The 25,039-nt window shown below is 38.2% G+C and overlaps 1 protein-coding gene across 3 annotated transcripts in view; it reads left to right on the top strand.

Moving 5' to 3' along the window:
* LOC145422887 (metabotropic glutamate receptor 4-like) overlaps positions 1-23,003 on the top strand; it is a 200,984-nt gene extending 177,981 nt beyond the window's left edge. For 2 of the 3 annotated variants that reach the window (XM_080294803.1, XM_080294802.1), the window contains 4 exons: positions 8,644-8,780; positions 11,330-12,265; positions 16,815-17,061; positions 20,219-23,003. In XM_080294803.1, the coding sequence (XP_080150929.1) occupies positions 8,644-8,780; positions 11,330-12,265; positions 16,815-17,061; positions 20,219-20,268 (1,370 nt within the window). In that variant the 3' untranslated portion in view covers positions 20,269-23,003. Of the gene's footprint in view, positions 1-8,643; positions 8,781-11,329; positions 12,266-16,814; positions 17,062-17,759; positions 17,806-20,218 lie in introns of all 3 variants that reach the window. The other variant, XM_080294804.1, reaches the window with a different exon arrangement.
* The last annotated feature ends 2,036 nt before the right edge of the window (positions 23,004-25,039 follow it).

The following is a 25,039-nucleotide window of genomic DNA, read 5'->3' as shown; positions in this document are numbered from 1 at the left end:
ATGTGACAAGAATAATATACAGTAAATTACACAATTAAGAAAGTTGTCGATGAAGCAAAAGACATCTGCTCCACTTCTTTGGAATCCAGACATCAGTTGCTAACGTATCTGTCTGGAGCTTGGCCAGTAGCTTCGATGAATCCTACTCTTAGTGTTTATAAGCGGGATGCTTTCACACATAAAATGCTTACATTCAATTCACATAGACCTCTAGTGGCTGTAGGAATTACACAGTTCAGTTACACATTTCAATCACTTACAAATGAAGTAAACAACACTGCCGCGTCTTATAAATAATTCCTCTCAAGGGGTGGGGAATAAATACGCATTTTTTAAGTTAATGTGTTGGAAGAAGAAAAAAATGAGCAAGCATAAATATCTGAACAGCACTGACAAGGACCTGATTCTAAAAGCTAGATAAAGATATTCTTAGGTTTTCCTTATCTTGGAAGTACCAAGTTTGGCAACTACCTTTAAAAATAAGTCCAACTGGCTACAGGGTCATGAGCACCCAAGATTCAATAAATGATAAAGGCTGGAAAGGCTGGGACTATTGCACACCATAAACTTTTAATGAAAACCTTGGGCAAGAGATAGCTGTAGGATGCACTGCAAAAAAGGTAAGCTGACTGTGGCAGTGTGATATTCTGGATAATCTCCTTCTGGTAAACTCTGGGTCCTGGCATGTGGCATGAGGCATGTGGATTATATAAATATTGTTGCCGACCACATATACCAAATCATTTTTACCTCAACCCATTATTTATTTTCTCACCAATTGTCAAGAGCACCTGTGTCACATCAGCAAAATCACTTACTAGAGAATTTGACTTCTTTTACCTTCAGAACTGCTTTAATTGTTCATGGCATAGAGTCAAAATAGTGTGAGATTTTGTTCTATTTTGACACAATATTTTTCACATTTATGACATGAATTTACCATTCCACCTCACCCCAAAGGCGATTTGGAAACTAGAGACTTCACTGTCATGTTCAAGAAACCCGTTTAAGATTATTTGAGCTTTGTGACATGCACATTATCTCGCTGGAAAAGCCAGTCAGAAGATAGGTACACTGTGGTCATAAACATTGTCAGAAACACTACTCAGGGCTTTCTTTAATCTTTACTACTACTATTTTAGTACTAAAATGTATTACGAAAATATAACACACAACATTCTACCAGAACAACCAAAACATACAGTTGATACAAAGTATGATGGATCCATGCTTTCACATTGTTTACACCCTACCATTCAAATGTTGCAGCAAAAACTGAAACTCATCAGTCAACGCAACATTTTTCCAATCTCCTGTTGCTGAGCTCTGTTTCCTGTTCACAGCTGACACAAGTAACATCTAGTGTGGTCTTCTGCGGCTTTAATCCTTCAAGCTTTGATGTGTTGTGTTCTCAGAGATGCTCTTCCACCTACATTGATTGTAACAAGTAGTTATTTAAGTTCATTTTGTCTTCCTATCCTATCAAAGCAGATATCAGTGAGGTATTTCGCACAGAGAATTCCTAGATAATGGAAAATAGATAAAGGATGCCATGTATAGTAAACTAAAAATAATGTACCACTGTAAACTGATGATGCAAATCAAAGTAAAGAAGAATCTAAGTTTAAAGGCATTCTCTTCTTCTCATTCTGTTCACATCTGTCGACAGCAGAACAATTCTCTTTACTAGATGATTTTCAGACCATAATCTTTATTGTAGAATTTGTTGTGCAGAAAGATCACAGTAGATGAGCATTTCCTGAAATACCCAGGCTGTGAGTCCAAGCTCCAGTCAAAATAATCGTTCTTTCCCATTCTTATGATGAGTTTTAACTTCAGCAGTTCATTTTGAGCATGTCTAAATGCAATGAGTTGCTGCTATGCAATTGGGTTATTAGATATTCGCATTGACAAGCAGTTGGGTGGGCGTACTTAATAAAGTGGCCGGCAAGTGTATTTTTGTCGTAGCTGCTCAATTGTTTTTGTGCTCTAAATGGTACAGCATTCCAGCCTTAATTTCAAGTGCATGACCTTTCGCTGTACCTGTCTCCTGATTTGCCAGATTCCCTTCCATGCATTATGTGATTTTTACCTAATAACTACATAGGTGTTCTCTGATGGTAGTTGTCTGTTTGTAATGGAATTTGCCATACTGCAAAATTGTTCAGGAATTGTTTCAGAAAAATGAAAAAGAGTTCAAGGTGTTAACCTGGCCTCCAAATTCCCCAAAGAAAGGAATTAAAAATGTAAGTCCTTGGTTTGTTTTTTCATTTCCTACAGACAACCATTATTTGCTTTTAACAACCTTTTCTTGACTCAACCAAGTACAAAGTAAGGATTTTAAACACAAAACACCCCCTTAGCCTCCTACTGTAAATACAGTAGCAAACAGCAGTTATTAAAGACCAACAATCTGCTCCATCTGTAAAACAGATGACAAAATTATATGATATACCAGACAGGCATCCAACTGCCCAGTGATTAGTCAGGGCCTAAATTTTGTGTCTGTTTGACTTAAGCAAACATGAACTCATTCGTTCTTGTCAAGGATAGTAAAGTTTAACTTGACTCTTGTGTTTGCAGCTTCCAGTTTTCACCCCTGATGGATACTGAAAGGAAACACTGCAGAACTCAGGAAATTTGTCTATGTCAAAAGTGTTTGTGAGTGTGCTTATAACTGTGCAAGGAGGTCAATCCATATTTGTGCAAAATTAAACAAATGGAATAGGTAAAGACATTGTTTAGATTTGTATCCAGGAGTCATCTTTGGTTAGTTCTAAAAGATCAATCCTCATAGCACCATAAAACTTTAATCAGCAATGCTATATGTATAGATGTGCAGTACAAAATTAGTGTTCTTCAAATCTTTATGCATTATTTTATTCATGGTTTTATGTTACTGGAAGGTTTGTCAGCACTGAAGCCATCGGATTTTCAACAGCGATGGCTAGAAAATCAATGCTTCACATTACCGGAATCCTGCCTAGCTCGCTTTGCTTTTAAGTCTTTCAGTTCACAGAATCGGAGCCTAAAAGCTCTGAACAATGTCAGCATCCATATGATCCCTGTGTATTATGGGAATTTTCTATAGACATACACGCTGACTAAAGGATACCCAAAACTTTACAAATATTGTACATGAAATTGATACTTTTTGATCCATGATTATTATCTATTATAAAGTGAAATAAATTGATATTGGTTAGATTTAAGAAAAAGTCCAAACTTAATTCTGTTTAATACTATTTTTCCGTTTAGCGTTATAAAGTAAACCTCGCAGACCATAAATCTGATAGTAGGTAAGTAATATTAAACATGTCATAATTAAATATTTGTCTTTTAGTCTGGGGTTTCAACATAGCTATTTATACAGTATGTTTCAAATTGTCAAAGGAATTACTCCAAGTTCTGTTTCTTACGGTCTCCTGTGGTGGTGTGTCTATTAACAGCCCAGAGAGTGGGTCTGGGAAGAAAAGATAACCCAAAAGCAGTCAACAGGCATTGCATTTACACTGACACATAAGAGGATGGGAGGGCACAACAGTCAGTGGAGGGTATTATTTACATGTCGGTGTTAAACAGAGACAATGGTATCAAGGGTCTGGAAGTCAACAGTGGAGTAACAAAATCAAATAAATAAACAAATAACACAAAGGTGAAAAGGTCAAATTTTCATATACACTAGGGCCGAACAGCTACCTTCTGGTTACAATATTGCAACCAGGAACAACAGAATGTTAAAAGCAAAAGATTAAGAGAAGTGACTCTCTGTCGATATTCCTGACCAAAATGCTATTTGTTAGGAGGTTTAGTCGGTGCAAATAGGGTTATGCAGAAGTTTATGAGTTTTTGGGAGGATTTTTTTATCACTTGTCAGATAAAGCATGTCTCATATCTTCAGAGCGACATATCAAGTTAAAATACGAAAACTTGGGAAATTTTATATCTTTATATATTCCAGAAAATATCACAAACAGTAATATATTACTCTCAATCCAGGACTGACGTTCATGCGTGGTATGGAGGGAATTTTAAACTTCACTGATGTATGCTTAGACTGCTCATTTTTCTGTTTGTTTATTAGCCAGAATACACCAACACTAGCATGACAAATTTCACAAAACATACTGTAGATGTGGAGCAAATCATATGTAGTGTTGATCTGGATCGTATTCTTAAAAATGTTCAAGTATAACAAATTTAAGCTTGCAGTGTGTGTATATACCATAATAACAGATCTTAAGCAAAACACCAAACTGTGATGGTCTGATACTATTTGAAAGACTACATTATTCTTGAGCCCAGTGTCATAAAAGACAATAAAAGCTGAAGAGTAAATACCATCCATCCATCCATCCTCATCCGCTTTGTCCGGGGCCGGGTCGCGGGGGCAGCAGCCTAAGCAAAGAGGCCCAGACCTCCCTCTCCCCAGCCACCTCCTCCAGCTTATCCGGGGGAATACCAAGGCGTTCCCAGGCCAGCCGAGAGATATAATCTCTCCAGCGTGTCCTGGGTCTGCCCCGGGCCTCCTCCCGGTGGGACATGCCTGGAACACCTCACCCAGGAGGCGCCCAGGGGGCATCCTTGTCAGATGCCCGAACCACCTCAGCTGGCTCCTTTCGATGTGGAGCAGCAGCTGCTCTACTCTGAGCCCCTCCCGGATGGCCGAACTTCTCACCCTATCTCTAAGGGAGAGGCCAGCCACCCTTCGGAGGAAGCTCATTTCTGCCGCTTGTATCCGCGATCTCGTTCTTTCGGTCACTACCCACAGCTCGTGGCCATAGGTGAGGGTAGGGACGTAGATCGACCGGTAAATTGAGAGCTTCGCTTTTACACTCAGCTCCCTCTTCACCACGACGGACCGGTGCAGCGTCCGCATTACTGCAGCTGCAGCCCCAATCCGTCTGTCGATCTCCGGCTCCCTTCTCCCATCACTCGCGAACAAGACCCCGAGATACTTGAACTCCTCCACTTGGGGCAGGAACTCATCCCCGACCCGGAGTGGGCACTCCACCCTTTTCCGGCTGAGAACCATGGCCTCAGATTTGGAGGTGCTGATCCTCATTCCCGCTGCTTCACACTCGGCTGCGAACCGTTCCAGTGCGAGCTGGAGGCCCTCACCCGATGAAGCCAACAGAACCACATCATCTGCAAAAATCAGAGATGAGATTCTGAGGCCACCAAAGCGAAAGCCCTCCGCCACTTGGCTGCGCCTAGAAATCCTGTCCATAAAAATTATGAACAGAACCGGTGACAAAGGGCAGCCCTGGCGGAGCCCATCACCCACCGGGAACGAGTCCGACTTATTGCCGGCAATGCGAACCAAGCTCTTGCAACGGTTGTATAGGGATCGAATGGCCCGTAGCAATGGGCCAGACACCCCATATTCCCGCAACACCTCCCACAGGACACCCCGAGGGACACGGTCAAATGCCTTCTCCAAGTCCACAAAACACATGTAGACTGGTTGGGCAAACTCCCATGCACCCTCAAGTATCCTGGAGAGGATAAAGAGCTGGTCCAGTGTTCCGCGACCAGGACGGAAACCACATTGTTCCTCCTGTATCCGAGGTTCGACTAACGGACGAACTCTCCTTTCCAGCACCCTGGCATAGACTTTCCCAGGGAGGCTGAGGAGTGTGATCCCCCTGTAGTGGGAACACACCCTCCGGTCCCCTTTCTTAAAGATGGGGACCACCACCCCGGTCTGCCAGTCCACAGGTACTGCCCCTGATCTCCACGCAACATTGCAGAGGCGTGTCAACCAGGACAGCCCTACAACGTCCAGAGCCTTCAGGAACTCGGGGCGGACCTCATCAACACCAGGGGCTCTGCCACCAAGGAGTTGTTTAACTGCCTCAGTGACCTCGCCCCCGGAAATTGGCGGGTCATTCCCCTCATCCCCAGACTCTGCTTCCTCCTCGGAAGACGTGTCAGTGGGATTAAGGAGGTCCTCGAAGTATTCCTTCCACCGCCTGACAATTTTCTCAGTCGACGTCAGCAGCGCTCCGCCAGCACTATACACAGTGCAGGTAGAGCACCGCTTTCCCCTCCTGAGACGTCTGACGGTTTGCCAGAATCTCTTCGAGGCAGTCCGAAAGTCCGAAGAGTAAATACTGAAAAGATAATCAGCAACACCTTGGGGCCCTTAATCTGGCAAATTGATTCGATAATAACCATCGAAAGGTGGTCTGGGAACTGTAGCGTCAGTTCTTGCAGTACAGAAAGCCATGCAACTGGAAAGCAGTACTGTCCTTAGATTTTTTGTAATGTGATTTAAAAAAAGATGAAGCAAGAAATAAAGTTCACTAAGATGGCATCAATGGTCAATGGTCAATGGTAACTTTATTGTCCCTGATGGGAAATTGATTCGCAGTATGTCAAAACAAACAACAAACATACAACCAACACATCACGTACACTCATTAAAAAAATACTATAATATAATATAAGCCTGATAAAACAACCTAGATATTCCATCGAAAAAAGTGCAATGTGCAATGGCAACAACACTTACAATTTAGTGTTGTTAATTAAGATAATAGCACTAGGTACAAATGACAATTTGTGTCGCTTTGTCTTCACTGCAGTCATTTTATAACGACGACCTGATGAAAGCAGTTGAAAATCGTTAAAGAGAGGATGATCTGAACACAACAGGACAGAAGTTGCCTTCCTCAGCACCTGCCTGTTATAAAAGTCCACAAGCAGGACCTGAGACCTCCCTAAAATCTTGCCCGCCACTTTAACCAGATTGTTAAGTCTGGTCTTATTATCCATGGACATACTACCGTACCAAGCAATGATACAGAAAGTTAAAACAGATTCAATAAAACTTTTATAAAAGAGAGTCATCATTTCAGATGAAACATTAAAACCTCTCAACCTCCTTAAAAAGTACAGTCTTTGTTGGGCCTTTTTCACTGTAGCAGCAAGATGTGACTCAAAGGACAGGGTCTTATCAAGAACAACCCCCAAGTACTTGTAACTATCCACCATTTCAATGGCTGCACCATTTACCACTGTAAGCGCAGGATGAGGGGATGACTTCCTGAAATCTATAACCATGTCCTTGGTTTTCAAGGTGTTAATCATTAAGAAGGACTGATCACACCATGAAACAAACTCCTCCACAACAGGCCCATGGGAATCCTCTTCACCATGAAGGAGGCTTACAATGACTGTGTCATCTGCGTATTTGATGAAATGCCTATTGGCCTGTGTGCTGCGACAGTCATTAGTGTACAAAATATACAAAAGAGGAGAGAGACAACAACCTTGTGGTGAGCCAGTGGAAGAGTTCAGCTGTTTGGAAAAACAGCCGTTTACTCTCACACACTGAGATCTATCAGTTAAGAAGTCTAAGATCCAACCAACGAGATTAAAATCAACGACGCCAAGCATTTAATGCCAAAAATGCAAACGTCATAGTGACGCAACAAAAGAATATTGGATACTGCCCACGTTTCAAATGACCTGCAATGTGAGTACTTGTTAATCATGCCCATGCATTAATGTATTATCCATTTGATTTCCATGTTAGTAAGAAACACTTAGACTCAGTCTTCAGTTTCCTCAAAATGTAGCTCTCCCAAGATGTGAAACTAATTGATTAAGGCAATCAAATTAGTGGAAATACACATCCTACTCAAATTTCTTCTATTGCTGAGGTGAGCAAGAAAATCTTCATAATTGCAATTACTGCCTGCTGTTGTCTCAGACATGCTCTCTGGTTGATACACCAGGATGACACTAATGCAATTACGTTCTATGGATTTTGATGAGACCTCTGACAAACACAAATCTGCACTGGTGGAGAGAATACATCTGGTCTAATGGCTTGACTCACAGGTTTCCAAATCTGGCTAACAGGTTCAAACAACAATCAACAATCAATAGTGTGACCTATTAAAAAAAGAACAAAACACTCAAACAAACAATTCCCTTTTTGGTTATCACAGAGGACAGTACAGTCAATACTTGTGGAACATGATAAACTCCCGCTAGTGCTGGAAAACACTGTCAAGCGTCTGCATGATTTTTATGTTATATGTTAAAGAATTTCTGACTAGTGTCAGATTTCATTAAATGAGAAAAAACAAATATGGTATACCAAACAGCCAAACTGAGATACCATTATTGGTTCTTTTATAAGTGAGGTGGCGGGCTCTCATCACTAATTCTGTAAATCTTCAACTCCTTAAAACACAATTTTATAACAAGTTGAAGCGCAAGAGGGGATTGTAGGTTGGCTCGGAAAGAAAAGCAGGGACACGAGAGAGACCTCAAAGTGGTAATCAAAATCAGTGCTGTCATTCGTTAGCACTCTGAGTGGGGACCTAGTGGATAACACTCAATGGGGCAATAAGCAGAATGAAAGAGTGTGAAATGATACGGGAACATGAACAGACAGCAGCCCTGGCCCTTCTCAGAGGACCTGGAGAACATGCCTGTCAACATCTATTTTGCTGCAGTCATTAACACTATAGCAGCACAAAGTTGAAGTTCCCCTTGCAACCTCATTTAATTTGAAAATCAAACCTTGAATTTTTATGGCAATGTTCAACACTGGATTTCAGCTTTAACAGTATCCTCTTTAAAACAAAATAACTACACTGCTTTTTTTGCCTTTATGTTCTTTAGGAATTGCTGGCACCCCTGTGGTCTTCAATGAGAATGGAGATGCTCCTGGTCGTTATGAAATCTACCAATACCAGATAACAAAAAACACCACAGAATACAAAATCATTGGTCACTGGACAGATCAACTCCACCTAGACGTATGTATTTTTAAACTGTTAGGTATGTCTGAAATATCGTATGCTTTCTTCTAATGTTCATTAATAATTGAACTTTTAAAAAGTTCCACAAAGTATGAGTTAACATTAAAATTAAATTTTTAAAGTTGAAGTTAAAAAAAAAAAACACCTGGCTTTGAAACTATAATCACTTGTTTCAACTACTGGACAGACTGAGAAACTGAAAAAAAATTCCACATTGTGAACACTGTTTGCAAGTGCTTGCTGGCAGTTGACTTCAAAGTTATATGTGATATGCTAAAAACCTCCATATGATTGGTTTGGTTGATAGAAAATTGCCTTGGTCACCTGTAGTGTTCATGGAAGATGTTAATTTGTCCACAAACACCCACCCACTACTTGCTAAACTGTACTGAAACTGTGGTGTATAAGACACTTTTATGCTAACCGTATACCAAGTCACACTGCCAGTCCAAGCGACACCACAATGGCAGTGCACACCAACAGATGTGACATAATTTTTAGCTTTGAACAATCGTTCATTTCTCTATTTTTGTAACCTGGTGCGTTGGACCGGTGCCACAGCAGCTGGGTTGAAAACATAAGTGTGCAATCACGTCTTTTTCTTTCTTTTTTTTACCGTCATTTTAATAATATATTAGCACATAACCTTAAAGATTATAGAGGTTATACATTGGAAGATCTTGCTGCAACAGTTTGAAATCATGTGTCTTTGTGGAAAGTTTAAAAAAAAAAAAAAAAATCTCCACTCTGTTTTTCCAAATCTTTGCTTCTGGTTTCCCTGTATCAGCGCTGATGTGGCGGTATTGCCTGAATGGCAACATCTATCTTTCAGAAGAATACTGCGGTGGATACCTGCACCTTAAATGTGTCACCATATAGCAGTTTCACATGAACCGACCACAAAATGGATGGAATACTGGTGCTTTAATTCAAACCAGAACCCATTAGCTTTCAAAGTAAAAGTTGCACCTTTTGAAATGTGTTGCTTTCGGCACCTTCAGAGTAAAAGTTGTGAATTTTATTTTGAAGGAAAGGAAAAAGGCACTGTTTTTTTTTTGTTTTGTTTTTTTCAAAGTCTCCCTTTTTTTTTTATTGCATCATACTTTTTAATTTTCACTACTATTCAGTGATCTGGGTCTCTTCAGTAGTTAGTGAATCTCTTCCATGCAAACTATAGGCGACTTCCAGAAGCAATCACAAGGTTTTTTTGGTGTCCTCTATGTGAAAAATTTCATCTGGCAATAGCCAGCAATCACTTCCCATCAACAGCGAATACCTACTGATGGAAAGTTTCTGTAGTGACTGGTTTCTAGGCCTATGTGACTGGGGCCTTAACATAAATAACTAAAAACTAAACTAACTGTAAAATTTATAGTGTCATTTGGATTAAACCCATCCCAACAATGCTAAACCAGTCTCTAAACTTGTGGTCATTACATGTGACATTTACAGCAACAGAAAACCCATATGTAGTAAAGCTTAATTTATGCACTTCCTCATAACTTATCCCTAATATCCAAAACTATGCTAAATACATCTTGCTTATATGCAGCTTTATAGGGAATCATTCAACACAATAGTGACTCAAATCTCAAGAATTTATAGAAACAGAGATGCTTTGGGTCAAAAGACAGTATTATGCAGCGTGACCACATTTACACTCAAAATCATGGCGATAGCAGTAGGTGTGTAATGGAGGAAACAACATTTTTACACAACTATTTGCATCAACCTTTTTTTTGACATTTGCTGTCATTCTTTACACACTAATACCAATTTCCTTTTTAATGTATACATAGTGCACAGAATCTGCAGTGTCTGAATATTTAAGCATCAAAACTACTATATTTTAAATGCCAAATCCTCTGAGGAAAAACATGTTTCCATCATGTTTTGCTATTAATGATTCTTAAGTCTCCCTCTGTGTGTTCTTATTTTGTTTACATGCATACTGTAGATAGGATTTTGGATTATCATAGACATCAAGAAGCTGAGTTATGGCAGTACACACAACACCAGCTCACCAACATCAGTAGCTGAGAGCTCTAAGAAGAATAAGAAATACCATAATTTTTGAAATGTCAGAACAATCATTTAACTATTTGGGTGTTTGAATTAAACTTTCCTGTCCATTTCCACACCCATTTAAGTTAATAAAACTTAACTTCGATCCAATGAAACCATGCTAATAACTATAAATAATAGTCTCAATGTAACTCATATCATGTAGTAAGTGTCTTAATATCTTAATTATTTTATTAATAAATATTGTCGATATTCTTTCAATAATAACCTTTTTAATGTACTTTCAATTGTACTATAATGAATAACTGAAAATATTTACAATTATATGATTAAAATATAGGAAGATATAGTAAATTATGTCAATAAAATACACAATACTTATGCATATTCTGCGTCTACTACATTTGAAAAAGCCAAGTATATCGATAGGAAATAGATTAAAAAACACACACAAATGTGAAAAAATGTTTTGTGTAGACAGAGTTACTAAAGCTCTTTTTTTCTTTTACCTTTCCATCTAGACTAATGACATGCAGTGGCCTGGTGAAACACAAGAAGTCCCTTCCTCTATATGCAGTCAACCCTGTCGTCCTGGGCAGCGCAAGAAGACAGTGAAGGGAATTCCTTGTTGTTGGCACTGCGAGAATTGTGATGGTTATCAGTATCAGGCAGACAATTACACCTGCAAGATGTGCCGCTTTGATTTGCGTCCCAATGACAACCACACTGGCTGCGTTCCCATTCCCATTATCAAGCTAGAGTGGAGCTCACCATGGGCCGTGATACCAGTCCTCATTGCAGTCTTTGGGATTATGGCCACTCTGTTAGTGGTTGTAACCTTTGTGCGTTACAATGATACACCAATTGTTAAGGCATCTGGTCGAGAGCTTAGCTATGTGTTGCTGACAGGTATCTTTCTGTGCTATGCTACAACATTCCTTATGATCTCTGCTCCTGATGTGTTCGTATGCTCACTGCGAAGGATTTTCCTTGGTCTGGGTATGAGTATAAGCTATGCAGCACTGCTTACCAAGACAAATAGGATCTACAGGATTTTTGAGCAGGGCAAGATGTCGGTCAGTGCCCCTCGATTTATCTCCCCAGCCTCGCAGTTAGTTATCACATTTAGTCTGATATCAGTGCAGCTCCTTGGAGTGTGCATCTGGTTTGGTGTTGACCCATCACAAGCCATCATAGACTATGTAGACCAGCGCACAGCAAATCCCGACATGGCCCGTGGCGTCTTGAAATGTGATATATCAGACCTGTCTCTCATCTGTCTGCTGGGTTATAGCATGCTTCTGATGGTCACCTGCACAGTTTACGCCATCAAGACTAGAGGGGTTCCAGAGACATTCAACGAGGCCAAGCCTATCGGCTTCACAATGTACACCACCTGCATTGTGTGGCTTGCCTTTATCCCCATCTTCTTTGGGACCTCACAATCAGCGGAAAAGGTAAATATCAAATTTAAAATTTGCTAGAAGAGTAAGGTCACAAATTGAATTAGTCCCAGTTGTGTAACTGGTTTAGAATGGTATGATGCCAGTGTAGTCTGTATGCTTTCAACAGCAGTTCTCTATTTAAGGCTACAATAGTCTAGTGAATTCACTTGTGCATGTTCACATGTCAGTTTTCCATTTGTAGTTCTTTTATATTTCCTGTGCTTTTTATTATGAAGAAAATGGCCACTCAAACTGTTTGTTGTAAAGCATCAGCTCCTTGTGTCTGTATATGTGGAGCTATTCATCATGAGCTGATGGGCTTTGTGCTCCACTGTGGGATTACAAGACTTTTAAAGTGGGCTTGTGAGAATAATTCATTCACCTCAAGTTTGCTTGGATATGTTTTCTTTAATTGTCTTTCTATGTGTGTTTGACTACTCAGTATTTGCACCCAGTGAAGCTGAATCAATCACTGCACATTCATGCACACAGAAATAGAGAACGCATGTTTGAGAAGTAGCATAAAATTACTGTGGCTGTTGATGTTGCTTGTCAGTTGAAAGTGAATTGCAAATTAGCTCTTACAAGTGCTAATTTTGAGGTTGCACAGCGCAGATGTACATCTAAAAAGCAGAGAGTGAAAAAGTCAAACCACCAACTGCAACAGAAGCTTCAATATTGGAGTACTATAGCCATAATAGCAGCCTTTGGGTTGTTAATATCATAAAAAGGTGGGGATAAATTTGCATGAACATTGGCTACCAATATTCTGATAGTAACATCTGGAGTTTTTTGGAAACAAAGCTCCTTAGTTTGAAAAAAAGAAATATAAGGTTGTCTTACAATGGATAGCAGTTTTTTTGTGAACATGCTTGCTGCCATTTGCTATGGTAATTCATGAACGTAAACACAGCCACTGATGAGGCAGCGAAGGTGAAAATCACTTCTGGCCTTCATTTGTATGTCCAACAGTGAAAAGCAGGTGGATGAAACGATAGGAGAAATTATTCTCTGTATTAGGGGTTTTAATTAAATTGAACTGGCACATATACAAATCAAAGGCATGTTGAACGACTGAAGGTCATATATGATTTACACTGCAAGCTAAATCTTTGGACAGTCTAACAGTAAAAAAACAAAACAAAAAAAGCATCACAAACTATGACGACTGATGAAAAAGGCCCTTCACATACATTGTTGTATTTGCCAGCCATTCACTTTAACAGTGATCAACAGATGAACTATGTTTTATTTATTCAGCAAATATTATTCTAATTACACCCATTATATATAAATTTATAACTGATTCTCACTTTGCATAAATACATTATCAGCTGTAGCTTCACCCTACAATTTTTTATATTATGTAATAGGAAGATTTGTTGAATAATGCTGCTCTTAATTTCATTATTTTTAAATGAACACAAGGAGAGAGCAACAAAAAGTGCCTTAGTAACAGCACAGTTATCTCTAAGGAAGAGATTTAACAATTTTTTGCAGCTGAAATCTTAACTTGTCACAGTTTAGATCCGTTAATGATCGCTGCATTGGACTTAGGTGGTATAATTCCACTGAAAGTGCTTATGCTGGCTCTTTACACTGAACTAAGCCATCTTTATCACACCTATGCTTTCCCTACTGAGATTCAAAATAACGTCAAAATGTCTGCCATGAAACAAGTCTGTTCCTTTCATTATGTGTCAGTATGTATTTTCCCTATTCATGAGAGAAGAGGCTTGCCATCCAGCTTTGTCCTGGTATAGCTGCTACTACCGGCAGACAATGGAGCCCTCAAAGCTGTCGCTGGATGGGCCTGTCATAAAAGAATAAGTATTAGACCAGACATATTAAAACATTAAATTTGATATATTCACAGTCAAAGCCTAAAGTCTTAAACACAAAGGCTGGTGGGAAACAACCTAAGTTAGAATATGGTTTGGGATGAAAAGGCCATAGAGCTGCATGTTTCAAATGACACAGTTTCTCAGCCAGAATTCTGGAAGTCTACTGATTAAGAGCATTTTTCAAGAAGGTAAAAGCTTCTTTAGGCTGCTCCCTTATTCACAAGGAGTCACCACAGCAGATGGATGGCCTATCTGAAGTAGTAGCAGTGGGTATTGTCTGTGTATTTGGAGTCTGGAGAGTTTTTTGTTAAAAATCATTTTAGTTGATTTCACAAAAGTCTAGAAAAATAAATATATAACTAAACCAAAAAGCCTGAACACTTTACCAAGGCTTGGCAACTTTGTGGGAGTGTGATCCAGTGATTGTGTTCACATGGGTCACAAATAGGTAGGGTTACCTCTGGACAAGGAATGCATAAAAACAAAAAGGAGCAATCTGACTTCGATGAAAGTTCATAATACTTTCTATGTCTGGTCCTGTTCTTTCACTGTGCCAATGGTGAAGATTGGTAACCATTTCGGCACGTCAGGGAAAATTTATGTCATAAAGGCTGATAGAAGTGGACAAGGGTCTTGGCTGCCCTCACAGAGTAACTCCACTCTGTACTCTAGAGGGCTAGGGTTCCAAACTCACCCTAGGCCATGTGTAATCTTCTCAGGAGATTACAACAATCCCCCTCTATCACCAGGGAATGCTCGTGTGCTGTTTGCAGTAATGATGGAGCACAAAGCTCTGTCACCTCCATCTTCCACTGACATCTTTTTTTCTGACACGGCTTTAGGCAGCTTAATTTCAACAGAGCTTCTCTACATTTTTTTTTTTACATCAACATGACATGGCATTGCCTTTCCACTTGAACTAACTGAACACTCTACAATATAATACCTATAGAATCCAAACAAAACACTCATTGATGCTACACAAACCACCTTGTAACTTCCAATGTTATTTTTGTCTTGTGCTACAACACTGACATCTAGTTGTACTGATGGCCATTGGACTAGTTAAAATTCTGTAAGAGAAAGGTTGTGAGCAGAAGAACTGGATGAGTGTAAAGCCCTTTGACACAACTCTGATGACTGGACAACTGGGTCTCTCAAGGGTTTTCAAGGTGTGAAAACCATTTTTTTTAGCAACCATATGTTTTGAGGTTTATGGAGATGAAATAAATTGCAAGGGCAGTCCAGATTTTCAGAGTAATTTTCTTTTCCTAAAGAAACCATACAAAGAGAGCGACATTAAGCAATGCGCCCACTACACAGGGGTGGCTGTAGCCCATAGGAAAACACCCTAAAATCTCTGAGCCACCTCTTTTCTTGGTTTACTACATTATTAAATTGATATTAATAACATTTACACAATATATTAATATAATCTAATACAAGTACAGAACAAATAACATAAGAATAACTAAAAAAAAAGAATAACACCAAAACCCCTACAATAAAAAAAAAGTGTGATTCATTCAGGCCCCACATCACAAACTTACAGAGCTTAAAGACTGCTACTAATGTCTTAGTGCCAGATACCACGGGACATTTTCAGGGGTCTTGTGGACTATGCCTCAATTGTTCAGTTATTTTGGCAGCATGAGAGGGATCTAGTGGATATAAGGCCAGAGGTTTTAATGTTATGGCTGATTGGAGAATGTCACAACTGTATGTTGGGAAACATCATCTATAACTGTTGACAAGAGCCCTTTTGGCTATTCCCATGTCAAACAGCTCAGTCATTTGTGATGTCTGCAAATGTAATGTCAAACAAAACCTTGGGCAAATCTCTTTGAAGGATGTTTCTCAGCTGTGTTTCACTGTACACTTACTGCCTTGTGTTCATCAACTTTAGAGAGGCAAAGTAAGCTGTTCTCTACTTCCCCTTTATTCAATTAAGGTTTTCACGCAATGATATTGGGAAAAAGATGAAGTTGGATCACAGTTTCTTTGTTAAATTCATGAAACTAACATTTAAATCCAGGACACTGTATTTTCATATTTTGCACTGGTTTTGCACCTTAAACAGAAATTTAAAGCATGTCATAAAAATTAATCGATGCCAAATGTTGTCTACCTACTAACATCTGCCCTGACTCGTCGCATTCTCTACAGTAACAAATTAGAGATGTACTGTGTATGAGTTCTAGGGTGATTATCATAAATGAAAAATTTATGATATAGGCCTTTTTATTATGCTGTAGGCTGTTTCTTTCCACTCCCCAGTTGTTGCCTATAGCTATGTATCTGCTACCCAGCTGTGAGTAGCAGCTGTCACTGGCTTCAGAAAACACACAATGATGTTGTCTAAAACCTCAGGGTAAAAACATCTATGCATCAGGGGGGCTTTTTTTTTATATGCATATCATAAAATAAACAAACCCTGAAATGACGGTAGAAGTCAGGAGTCACCAGTTTACATAAATGTTCCTGTGTTCCATCACAATTTGCTATATAAGATGTGAAACATAGAAATATCGTCCACTAAACTTCCTTTTAGCTAAAGGAGAGTGACTTCATTCTGTAGCTTGAACTGGGAAGGCTCTGAGCAACACTCGGTCTTGTTATGTACGCAGTTTAATTTGAGACTATCGCATTTCTTTCCATGACACAGTGCTTCCAAAAAATATTATTATTTTGTCTCTATTATCTCTTTTATAATACAGATGTACATCCAGACTACAACCCTAACCATCTCCATAAGCCTCAGTGCATCGGTCTCTCTGGGTATGCTCTACATGCCCAAAGTCTACGTGGTTCTTTTCCATCCAGAGCAGAACGTACCCAAGCGCAAACGCAGTCTAAAGGCTGTGGTCACTGCAGCCACCATGTCCAACAAGTTCAACCCTAAAGGTGGCCTGAGGCCCAACGGAGAGGCCAAATCTGAACTTTGTGAAAGTCTTGAAACACAAGGTTGGTATCACACAATGACATCCATCCATGCAACAAAGGAAAGACAGGTCAACCAGCATCTGTTAATGCACTCTGTATGCAGAAAATAATGAACTCCTTTTAAGTGAAGATTACATTTTTCTTTAACAGATGACAAAAAGAACGATGGGAATAATTAGAAGTGATAGGGGTTGTGTCACATTAGCTTCTCACTTGCACATAAGTGACGTAGTAGTTAAGTGTTCCCTTCAAAAAAGACTGGAAGTTAATTTTCTCTATTTGAAGGATTATTTTTTAATTTTACTGTATGCAATAGCAAAATAGTTAAATTTTGCTATTGCAGGGGGCCCATACTATTCTGAAAGGGATAAAAGCAAGGATAACTCAGTGTTGGAGATGAGGATATTTCAATCACCAAGACAAATGGTATGAACAGGCAGTGCCTGTGTGGGGGCAGGAATAAATCCAGTCAAGCACCCCCACATGTTGTGATTACTTAAGGTACTGATTTTTTACTCTGACAAGCTGAACAATATACCATGATATATATCCGGACTAAAAAAAAAGACAACTTACACTTATGTGTATGTTTTCTTCCTATCTTGAAAGGGAATTGTTACAGTATCTTATCCAATTACAGAACCCATTTATAGGTGCTGAGACTTAACCTCTGGTTTAAACTGTGAATCTAACAACTGCTCTTTGTGCTTATGTGTCAGATTGTGTTGAGGGAGGGGAGCCTTGTGAGGGACTTTAGACTCTCAGGTAACCTGATTAGAAAATAACTTTGCTCTTCTGTCATCCGTGAGCACTTTTTCCTGTTAATTTCTGCTAATGTTCACCACAACACCTGTGCCTGCCTACACAATGCAAAAAAGCATCCCTGCTAAAATTCAGCACCCTGAATGACATAAAGCATTAATCACACAGTCACAAATCCACCCTGGACCAAGGGATATTAACTTGGATAAACAAGATTGGTGTGTGGTGCTGTAAAATGGCCAATCAGCATGGTAAAGCCTGTTAATGTGAGAAGATGACAACCCTCTGCCGGAGAGGAGACAAGCGATAGCCATGTGTCCCCTGTAATTTGTTTCCCTGTTGACAAAAGAAGGAATTTGTGGTAATGGGACAACAACAACAATAAGAGTGAACAGGAAAAGACAGATGGGTCTGCCAGCTCCAATTCTTTCTGGACCATCTATTCTTTATCTTGGCCTCGCAGCATATAAATATTCAAATAAGGTTCATTTATCAATGCTTTTCTTGGAAGATATGCTTTGGATGAAATGGCAAGAATACCGCCCCCATTCACCCACCCAGTATGGCCCTGACAAATATACCAGAAGCGTTTACCATTGCACATCTCTCCTCTGCAGCACTTTTGCCCCTACTCTGGCTTTCAGCCGTCTTCTGATTGGATTCATCCCTTCTGACATATTCAATCAGCCAAGGCTGCTGTAGGCAGATTGGCAGATTGGTAGTGTGATTACCACCACAGAGCATGCTCGCTGAGGACAGTTTTACTTTTAAAAATTACACATACACTCACATTTGCACAGACAAGCATGACTGCACACATACTCATAGGTACTGTATGTATGACAGTCACATTTGACCAGTGGTTTGGGTTTGTTATGATTGCTGTGGTCTGCCCTCTGGTCATCTGACTTATGTACTTCATTCACAGCTCACAAATTTCCACAAACAATGAAAAGAATAATTAGAACCATTACCAAACGTTGATAGCAAAAGCTATACGGCCGGGACAGATCACATATCGCCTTAATTGTATTTTACATGTAAAACACCACAGTTAAGAATGGTAATACATTGACTGCTGCATGCTTTGCTTGATGCACATAGAAACCACAGGTCGTTGCATGCACTAAAATACTTGCATTTGAATGGTTACTCCCGTATTTTATGCTACTGCTGTGAACTGCTTGGTAGTTTAGTAGTTTGTATTTTGGAATTGCAATTTAATAGTATAATCTAAAAAAATAGAGAGTTTTCCTGATTTTACTATGCTGTAGAACCAGGTACATATGAGTGCAAAACTCAAGTGACTCTGAATAATTTTGCATTGCTGTCAAATCTTATGATACTATGTTTTTAAAATGTCTGCAATATTACCAGACAGACTTATCTCAAGGGAAAACAAGAGGAAAACATGTAAATATGATGCATCTGTATGTATACACAGGCAGGAATTGTTACATTTTTATTTACTGTCAGCGTTGGAAGATGGTTTTATACTGGCACCACAGATGTTTTCGTGACTCCTCAAGGCACCCATGCCAAACTAACAACAAAGCATTGAAGAAAAAAAAAAAAGAGCTGCTGTAGTATTTTAACCCAAATTCTAACAAAGCAGTTTTCCTGCCTAAACCAAGATCAGTATTTGTGGTGAAAAGAAATGATAATACAAATTAATACATTAAATGAATACTGTTACCAAACATAAATAATATACCTGTAAAATGTGAGGATAATTCCATTTCACGTCATATGTACATTATATATTTTTTGGATTTTTAGACTAGATCTAATAATGTCATTTGGAGGTTTAAAGGATTTTAGATGAGGATTCCTTTTACATTTAACAGATATTACTTTTTAATATAAAAGTAATTTTACTAAATATTTTCAAACTATTATTATTTTAATAAAAAAAGAAATCAAAAGATTAACAGTAACTAATCATTTGGATAAATGAGCCCAAACGTTATATACGCCATAAGAAAATGAACAGAACCTCTTCTTTAGAAACCAGCACATCCTCCATAAACAAGGGAACATTTATTACCATCCAAAAAAGAAGAAACGGACAGCTCTTTAGATAAAAACAAGCTGTTCCTCTTTTATCATACTTTTATGATATATATTTATGTTGGTTGCAGCTTTTATTAGATGGGCTGTGATTACAGATGTTGTTGAATTTGTGCATTTTACACATCACTAACAGTTTATTTTGTATCTTAGACGTGAGCATGCGAGACATTAAGATAATTTAACATTAGCATCAAGCTATTAAAATTAGTTTCACTTGTGCTTGTTTACTTGAGTCGTTTATAAGGAGAACTTTACAAAAATCAGAATTCCAACACTATGATTGCCTATTTGAATCTCACCCATTGCATTTTTAACCCTTTTTTCTTCTTCCCTATTACTACAGTGTTGGCCTCAAAGCAGACATACATAAGCTACAGTAACCATGCCATCTAAGACCGAGATGAGCCGTGGAAGAGGAGAAAAGGCCTGCCTGAGGAGAAATCACCTGATTGTGGGGGCATATTGGGGATACACTGGAGAACTTTCAAGCTGCTACATCAGAGGATTGGGGTGGAAAGATGGGAATTTGTCACTCCAAAGGATGTCATATTTTTTTTATGGAATCATGTAAAGGCTTGGATGCAAATTTTATGATAAATTAGTAGCTTGTAGGAGGGAGAGAAGAGATGTAAGGGAGCTTGGGCAGTTAATTTTCCTCTTCCCACCCTGAGCATTGATCAGTGACGTTTCCAGATGCAGGCTGAATGAACCACCTGGAGCCTACAGATTTTTATTTATTTTTTCTGAAGTGTATAGAGCACAAGTTCAGTTCTCTCTGATACTGAATTGTTTGTCTCATTTCAGTAAAAACAGGGGAAAGCATTCTGTTTTTATCAAATGCAGCTGACGAAATGAAGTGGTGTAAAAAAAATGTAGTAGTTATTTTTGGTTACAGGTGTATTTGGAGTTGAAAGCTGCAGTACTCTTCAGACTGTACATGCCTTACGACAGTACACTCAGTATTCCTACATGAACTAAATATATCTGAAACACATGAAAATAAGGCAGTGGGTCTCCCCAGTAGTTTTTTTTTTTACTGTTTCATAATAATGAGGACACCACCGTTTTGGCAATCCTAGTGTACAGTCCCAGAGCATGCTTATGGGAGCATCACGTGTACTGTGCTGTGTTGTCAACGTCTATGGAATGCAACATTTGTCATCGTTGTCATTCACAGTGGAGATGTCATTTTTGGGGTATCCCTCTGCTGAACGAAAATAAGTCAAACAAACCAAACACAAATTGCCATGCAATAGCTCTATGGTTGACATCACATTCCATAAATGTCAGTCAGGACTTGGACACTTGACTGTAAACATCTGAGATTGAGGGGCTCTTATTTATCATGCACCTATTGAAGCCTTTTGAAAGACTGTCAAAATTTCACTTGTAGCGTTGAAAGTAATTGACAAATTTAGCCTAAAAGAGTTTTGATTAAAATTCAATAAGATTGTAAGACTTGTAATAAAGACTGTATACTCTGTACCTTAATGCAGGGTATTGTGATATAGTAGATTTTTAAAGAAAAAAAAGACAACAACAAGCTGTTGTCATGCCAGACATATTGTTATTAAAGCCTGACAACATATGATAAATGGGACAGAAGAAATGCACTACAAGACTAATCTGTGTGCTTGCAAAAGATTTTTATGGAAAAAAAAAATGCATTCCTCTTCTGGGTCTTGGATTTTATGCCTGAAGTGGAAATGATAAAATATATTTTTAAAATAATTTTTTTGATTTAAAACAAGGCTCAAGTAGCTAGCCGGCGTTAATACCAATTTTGAAAAGGTATTGACTTAGTTCAGACAACTGGTCAAAAAGTTCAAACATAATTAGCAATATGATATATTGTTTCAACATATACTGTAACAATTTAAATTAACATTCAATCCATTGTCTGATTTTTATATATATCAATAAAAGATACAGCCATGCTGTACTAAGTAGTAGCAAGTTCACCTTCCACTTGGCAGCTATCTTAATTATTTCTTGCTTCCAGCAAACAATTTGACTTTGTGTTTAACAAGACCCACCTATTTTTCTTTCCACAGAAATTGCTGGAAACCCAAATATAGACAAAAGGCCATAAACATGACACCAGCAGGATACACTTCTTTGTTTGTGTATAAAGGATGTGCAAAAAGAATTGTTTGTTTAAATGTTAACCAGCCGGTAGTTTCTCAGGTTTACTTTGAAGTATTTCTGCCCCCTAGTGATCAAGAGTTTCTAAGTACCGCTTTAAATCTCTACAGTGATACATCACTGCTCCATGCCTACTAATTAATTGGTTTTCACAGTACTGAACATAAAAAAAAAAAAAAATCAAAGGTATGAATACTTGCTTGATAAATAAGGGCCACTGCCTTCATTCTGTGCCTCATATCCATTAAACTACTTCTGCTAAATGTTCCATGGTTCTTTCATCATGTTTGTGTTGCCAGTATTACCTTTCAGTTGTTCAGTTTAAACATTATTACGGATGAATTCAGTGTACAATTTAAAATGTGTAAACACCATTACTGTTTCCATTCTCTAAAATATTACTAATAACAGTATTTTCTGGATTTTTTGTCTCATTAAATGTTATCCTCAGTAATGCAAAAATTGTATGTTGCATGTCAAAACCCATAAGAAAGTCGTGTGGTAAAATTGGAGAGAAAGGCATAAAGTCCAGACTACTGCAGAGGATTATAACTTACAAATATTTTGCTTTTTGATCAATGATTCTCTCAGCTCTCAGCTTCAACGAGTCTAAGGTGTTGCGCAAATGTTGTTTTCTCATTTGATAAAGTATTGTTTGTGGGATTGTTTGTGTTTGTGAATATGATCATTTTACTGCTTTTTTGCCACGACCCCCCTCCCCACCTACTTTTATTTTTCTAAAACACTGTCTGTGTTACAAAATAGAATATGTAATTGCTGACTGAAATTAAATGGCAAGTTAATGTATGTTATTAAAATTGATTGATCATGTCTGCTTTATGTACCAAATTATTTAAAAAAAAGAGAAAAAAACAGTTACAGTGCCTGGATATTTATGAACTATCTATAAAAATAAAAAAAAGCTGTGTAGAGCATGTTCATTTTTATACAAGATATTTCTAATAAAAAGATTGTTTTGTTAACACGTTGTTGGTGTGTCTTCTTAGTGAGCATTTCCTTAGCAAAGAAAGCAACATTTAAAATTATTTTTATGAGTATTCTGTTGTCTTGTAGATTAAATGAATGCCTACTTATGGTTCAGTCACAATATAGTAAAAAATAGGACAGAGGTTGTAAATCCAACACTAACAACCTGTGGATAATCACTTTCTAATCACAAGGCAGTTGCACAAACTGTTAATTGACGGAACCTTTCTCCAAGCGATCAAAGTCTGACTACAATAATACATACAGAAAAAAACCCAACAATCATATAACCCCCTATGTGCAAGCACTTTGGCGACAGTGGGAAGGAAAAACTCCCTGAGAACTGAACTGAACTGAGAAAGGCCAAGACTGAAAGCTTGTGAAAAATGTTCAAATAACTACAGGCTGGGGAACTATTGTTCAAGACTACTTTAAACATTAACAGAAAGTCTGAGTCCTTGGAAGCAAAACATAAAGAAGTAAGCAGTGTTTTGAGACTTCTGTAGAGTAGTGTATACCGTAGGCAAGAAGAAAGTATTTTAAAGATATAATTTTAAGTTAATTTTAAGTGTTACCCGTTTGTTTGTTGTAAGTAAGATGATGGCTTTCAAATTATCCGGCACTGCTGCATAATTTCTATACCTCTGTTATCCCTAGCTATCAACCATTTATGCTACTCACAGAGGATGCAGAGATTTGTAATTGGGGTTTTTTTTTTCTCCCCCATTTCTAATGCTTATTTCATCCAAATAATTAAGAAAAGCCAAGTCATTTGAATATTTCCCCATTAACAATATTATAACTGCTTTAACATTTCCAGTATTCAAATTAATGAATAGGCTACTGCTCATGAGACCACTGGGGGAATACATGCTGAAAATAAAAAGGTGTTTCTCATTTGAAATATCACGTTAATATTTCCACTTGGCTGCTCTAACCAGTGAGTGGGTATTTCATTTTGTACCCAAGAGAAAAGCGTTAAATATTGCTGAGGTGCTTGTTTCTTTCTAAATGTGCTGGAGACACAAATGTATAAGATGCAGTAAGTGTAGACCCTGTGGTGCAGTGCTGGAGGAATGACATCAACTTTTTTTTTTATTGTTATTTGTTTACATTTGTGGTCAGAAAGTTGATAGTAGCTTATTTTTGCTCAAATATTTTCAGGGTGTCCAAATAGCTATATGTGGTGTTGCCTATGTGTTGGACTCTGTGTGACTGATGCAGTTTCTGTGAGCTAATGCAGGCATTACACAAGGACAGAGGTGGCAAAAGTACAAATATTCTGTACTTAAGTAGATGTACTTATGTTAAAGAAATACTGTGGTAAATGAAAAGATACAGTCTCTGAAATGTGCTCAAAGTAAGGACCTCTTTTGAGGATGTCTTGACCAGCTATTTTTGGAAGAAGCTAAGTGAACATTGTCCTATATTAGTGCAATAAAACTACATTAGTACATGGGGATAAAACCTTATTTCAGTCAGTCTAAATTCTGATTCTATTAAATGTACTTGAATTAATTGTGTGGAACATGAACGTAGAAAAAGATCCAATATTCAATTAAAAAAAAATGAGAACTTACATGTAAACTTTAAATCTCAGTTCATCAAATACTACTAAGCAGTCCTTACCTTTAAATGAAACCTCTCTTCTTCCTCTCCTGAACTGTCTTTTTTTTTTTTTTTTTTTTTAATCTTTCTCTATCTCTGAGTAAAGTTAACTCTCACTCATTTCTCTCCCTGGGAAATACAGCAGCTGAATGTTTAGCTAGCAGACAATGTGTGGGAAAGCTGCAGACAAACACTCTGAATGTTTGATGATAGTTGTTGAGCTATAAGAAACCTTGCATTTGAAATTAAATGCCACCTAAAAGTCTTTACTCCCTATATGCTCACTGAGGGTGGAGTACCATGACCACAAATTGGAACACCTGCACTTAAAAACAAACAAAACAAACAAAGGAATAGATATTAGTGTAAAAATGCAGGGAGTAAAAGTACAAGTATTTGTACTTTTTTACTTCCCATCACTGCA

Source organism: Astatotilapia calliptera, chromosome 20, assembly GCF_964374335.1.
Source record: "Astatotilapia calliptera chromosome 20, fAstCal68.1, whole genome shotgun sequence".
NCBI lineage: Eukaryota > Metazoa > Chordata > Actinopteri > Cichliformes > Cichlidae > Astatotilapia > Astatotilapia calliptera.
This window is presented reverse-complemented; position numbering and strand designations above follow the sequence as displayed.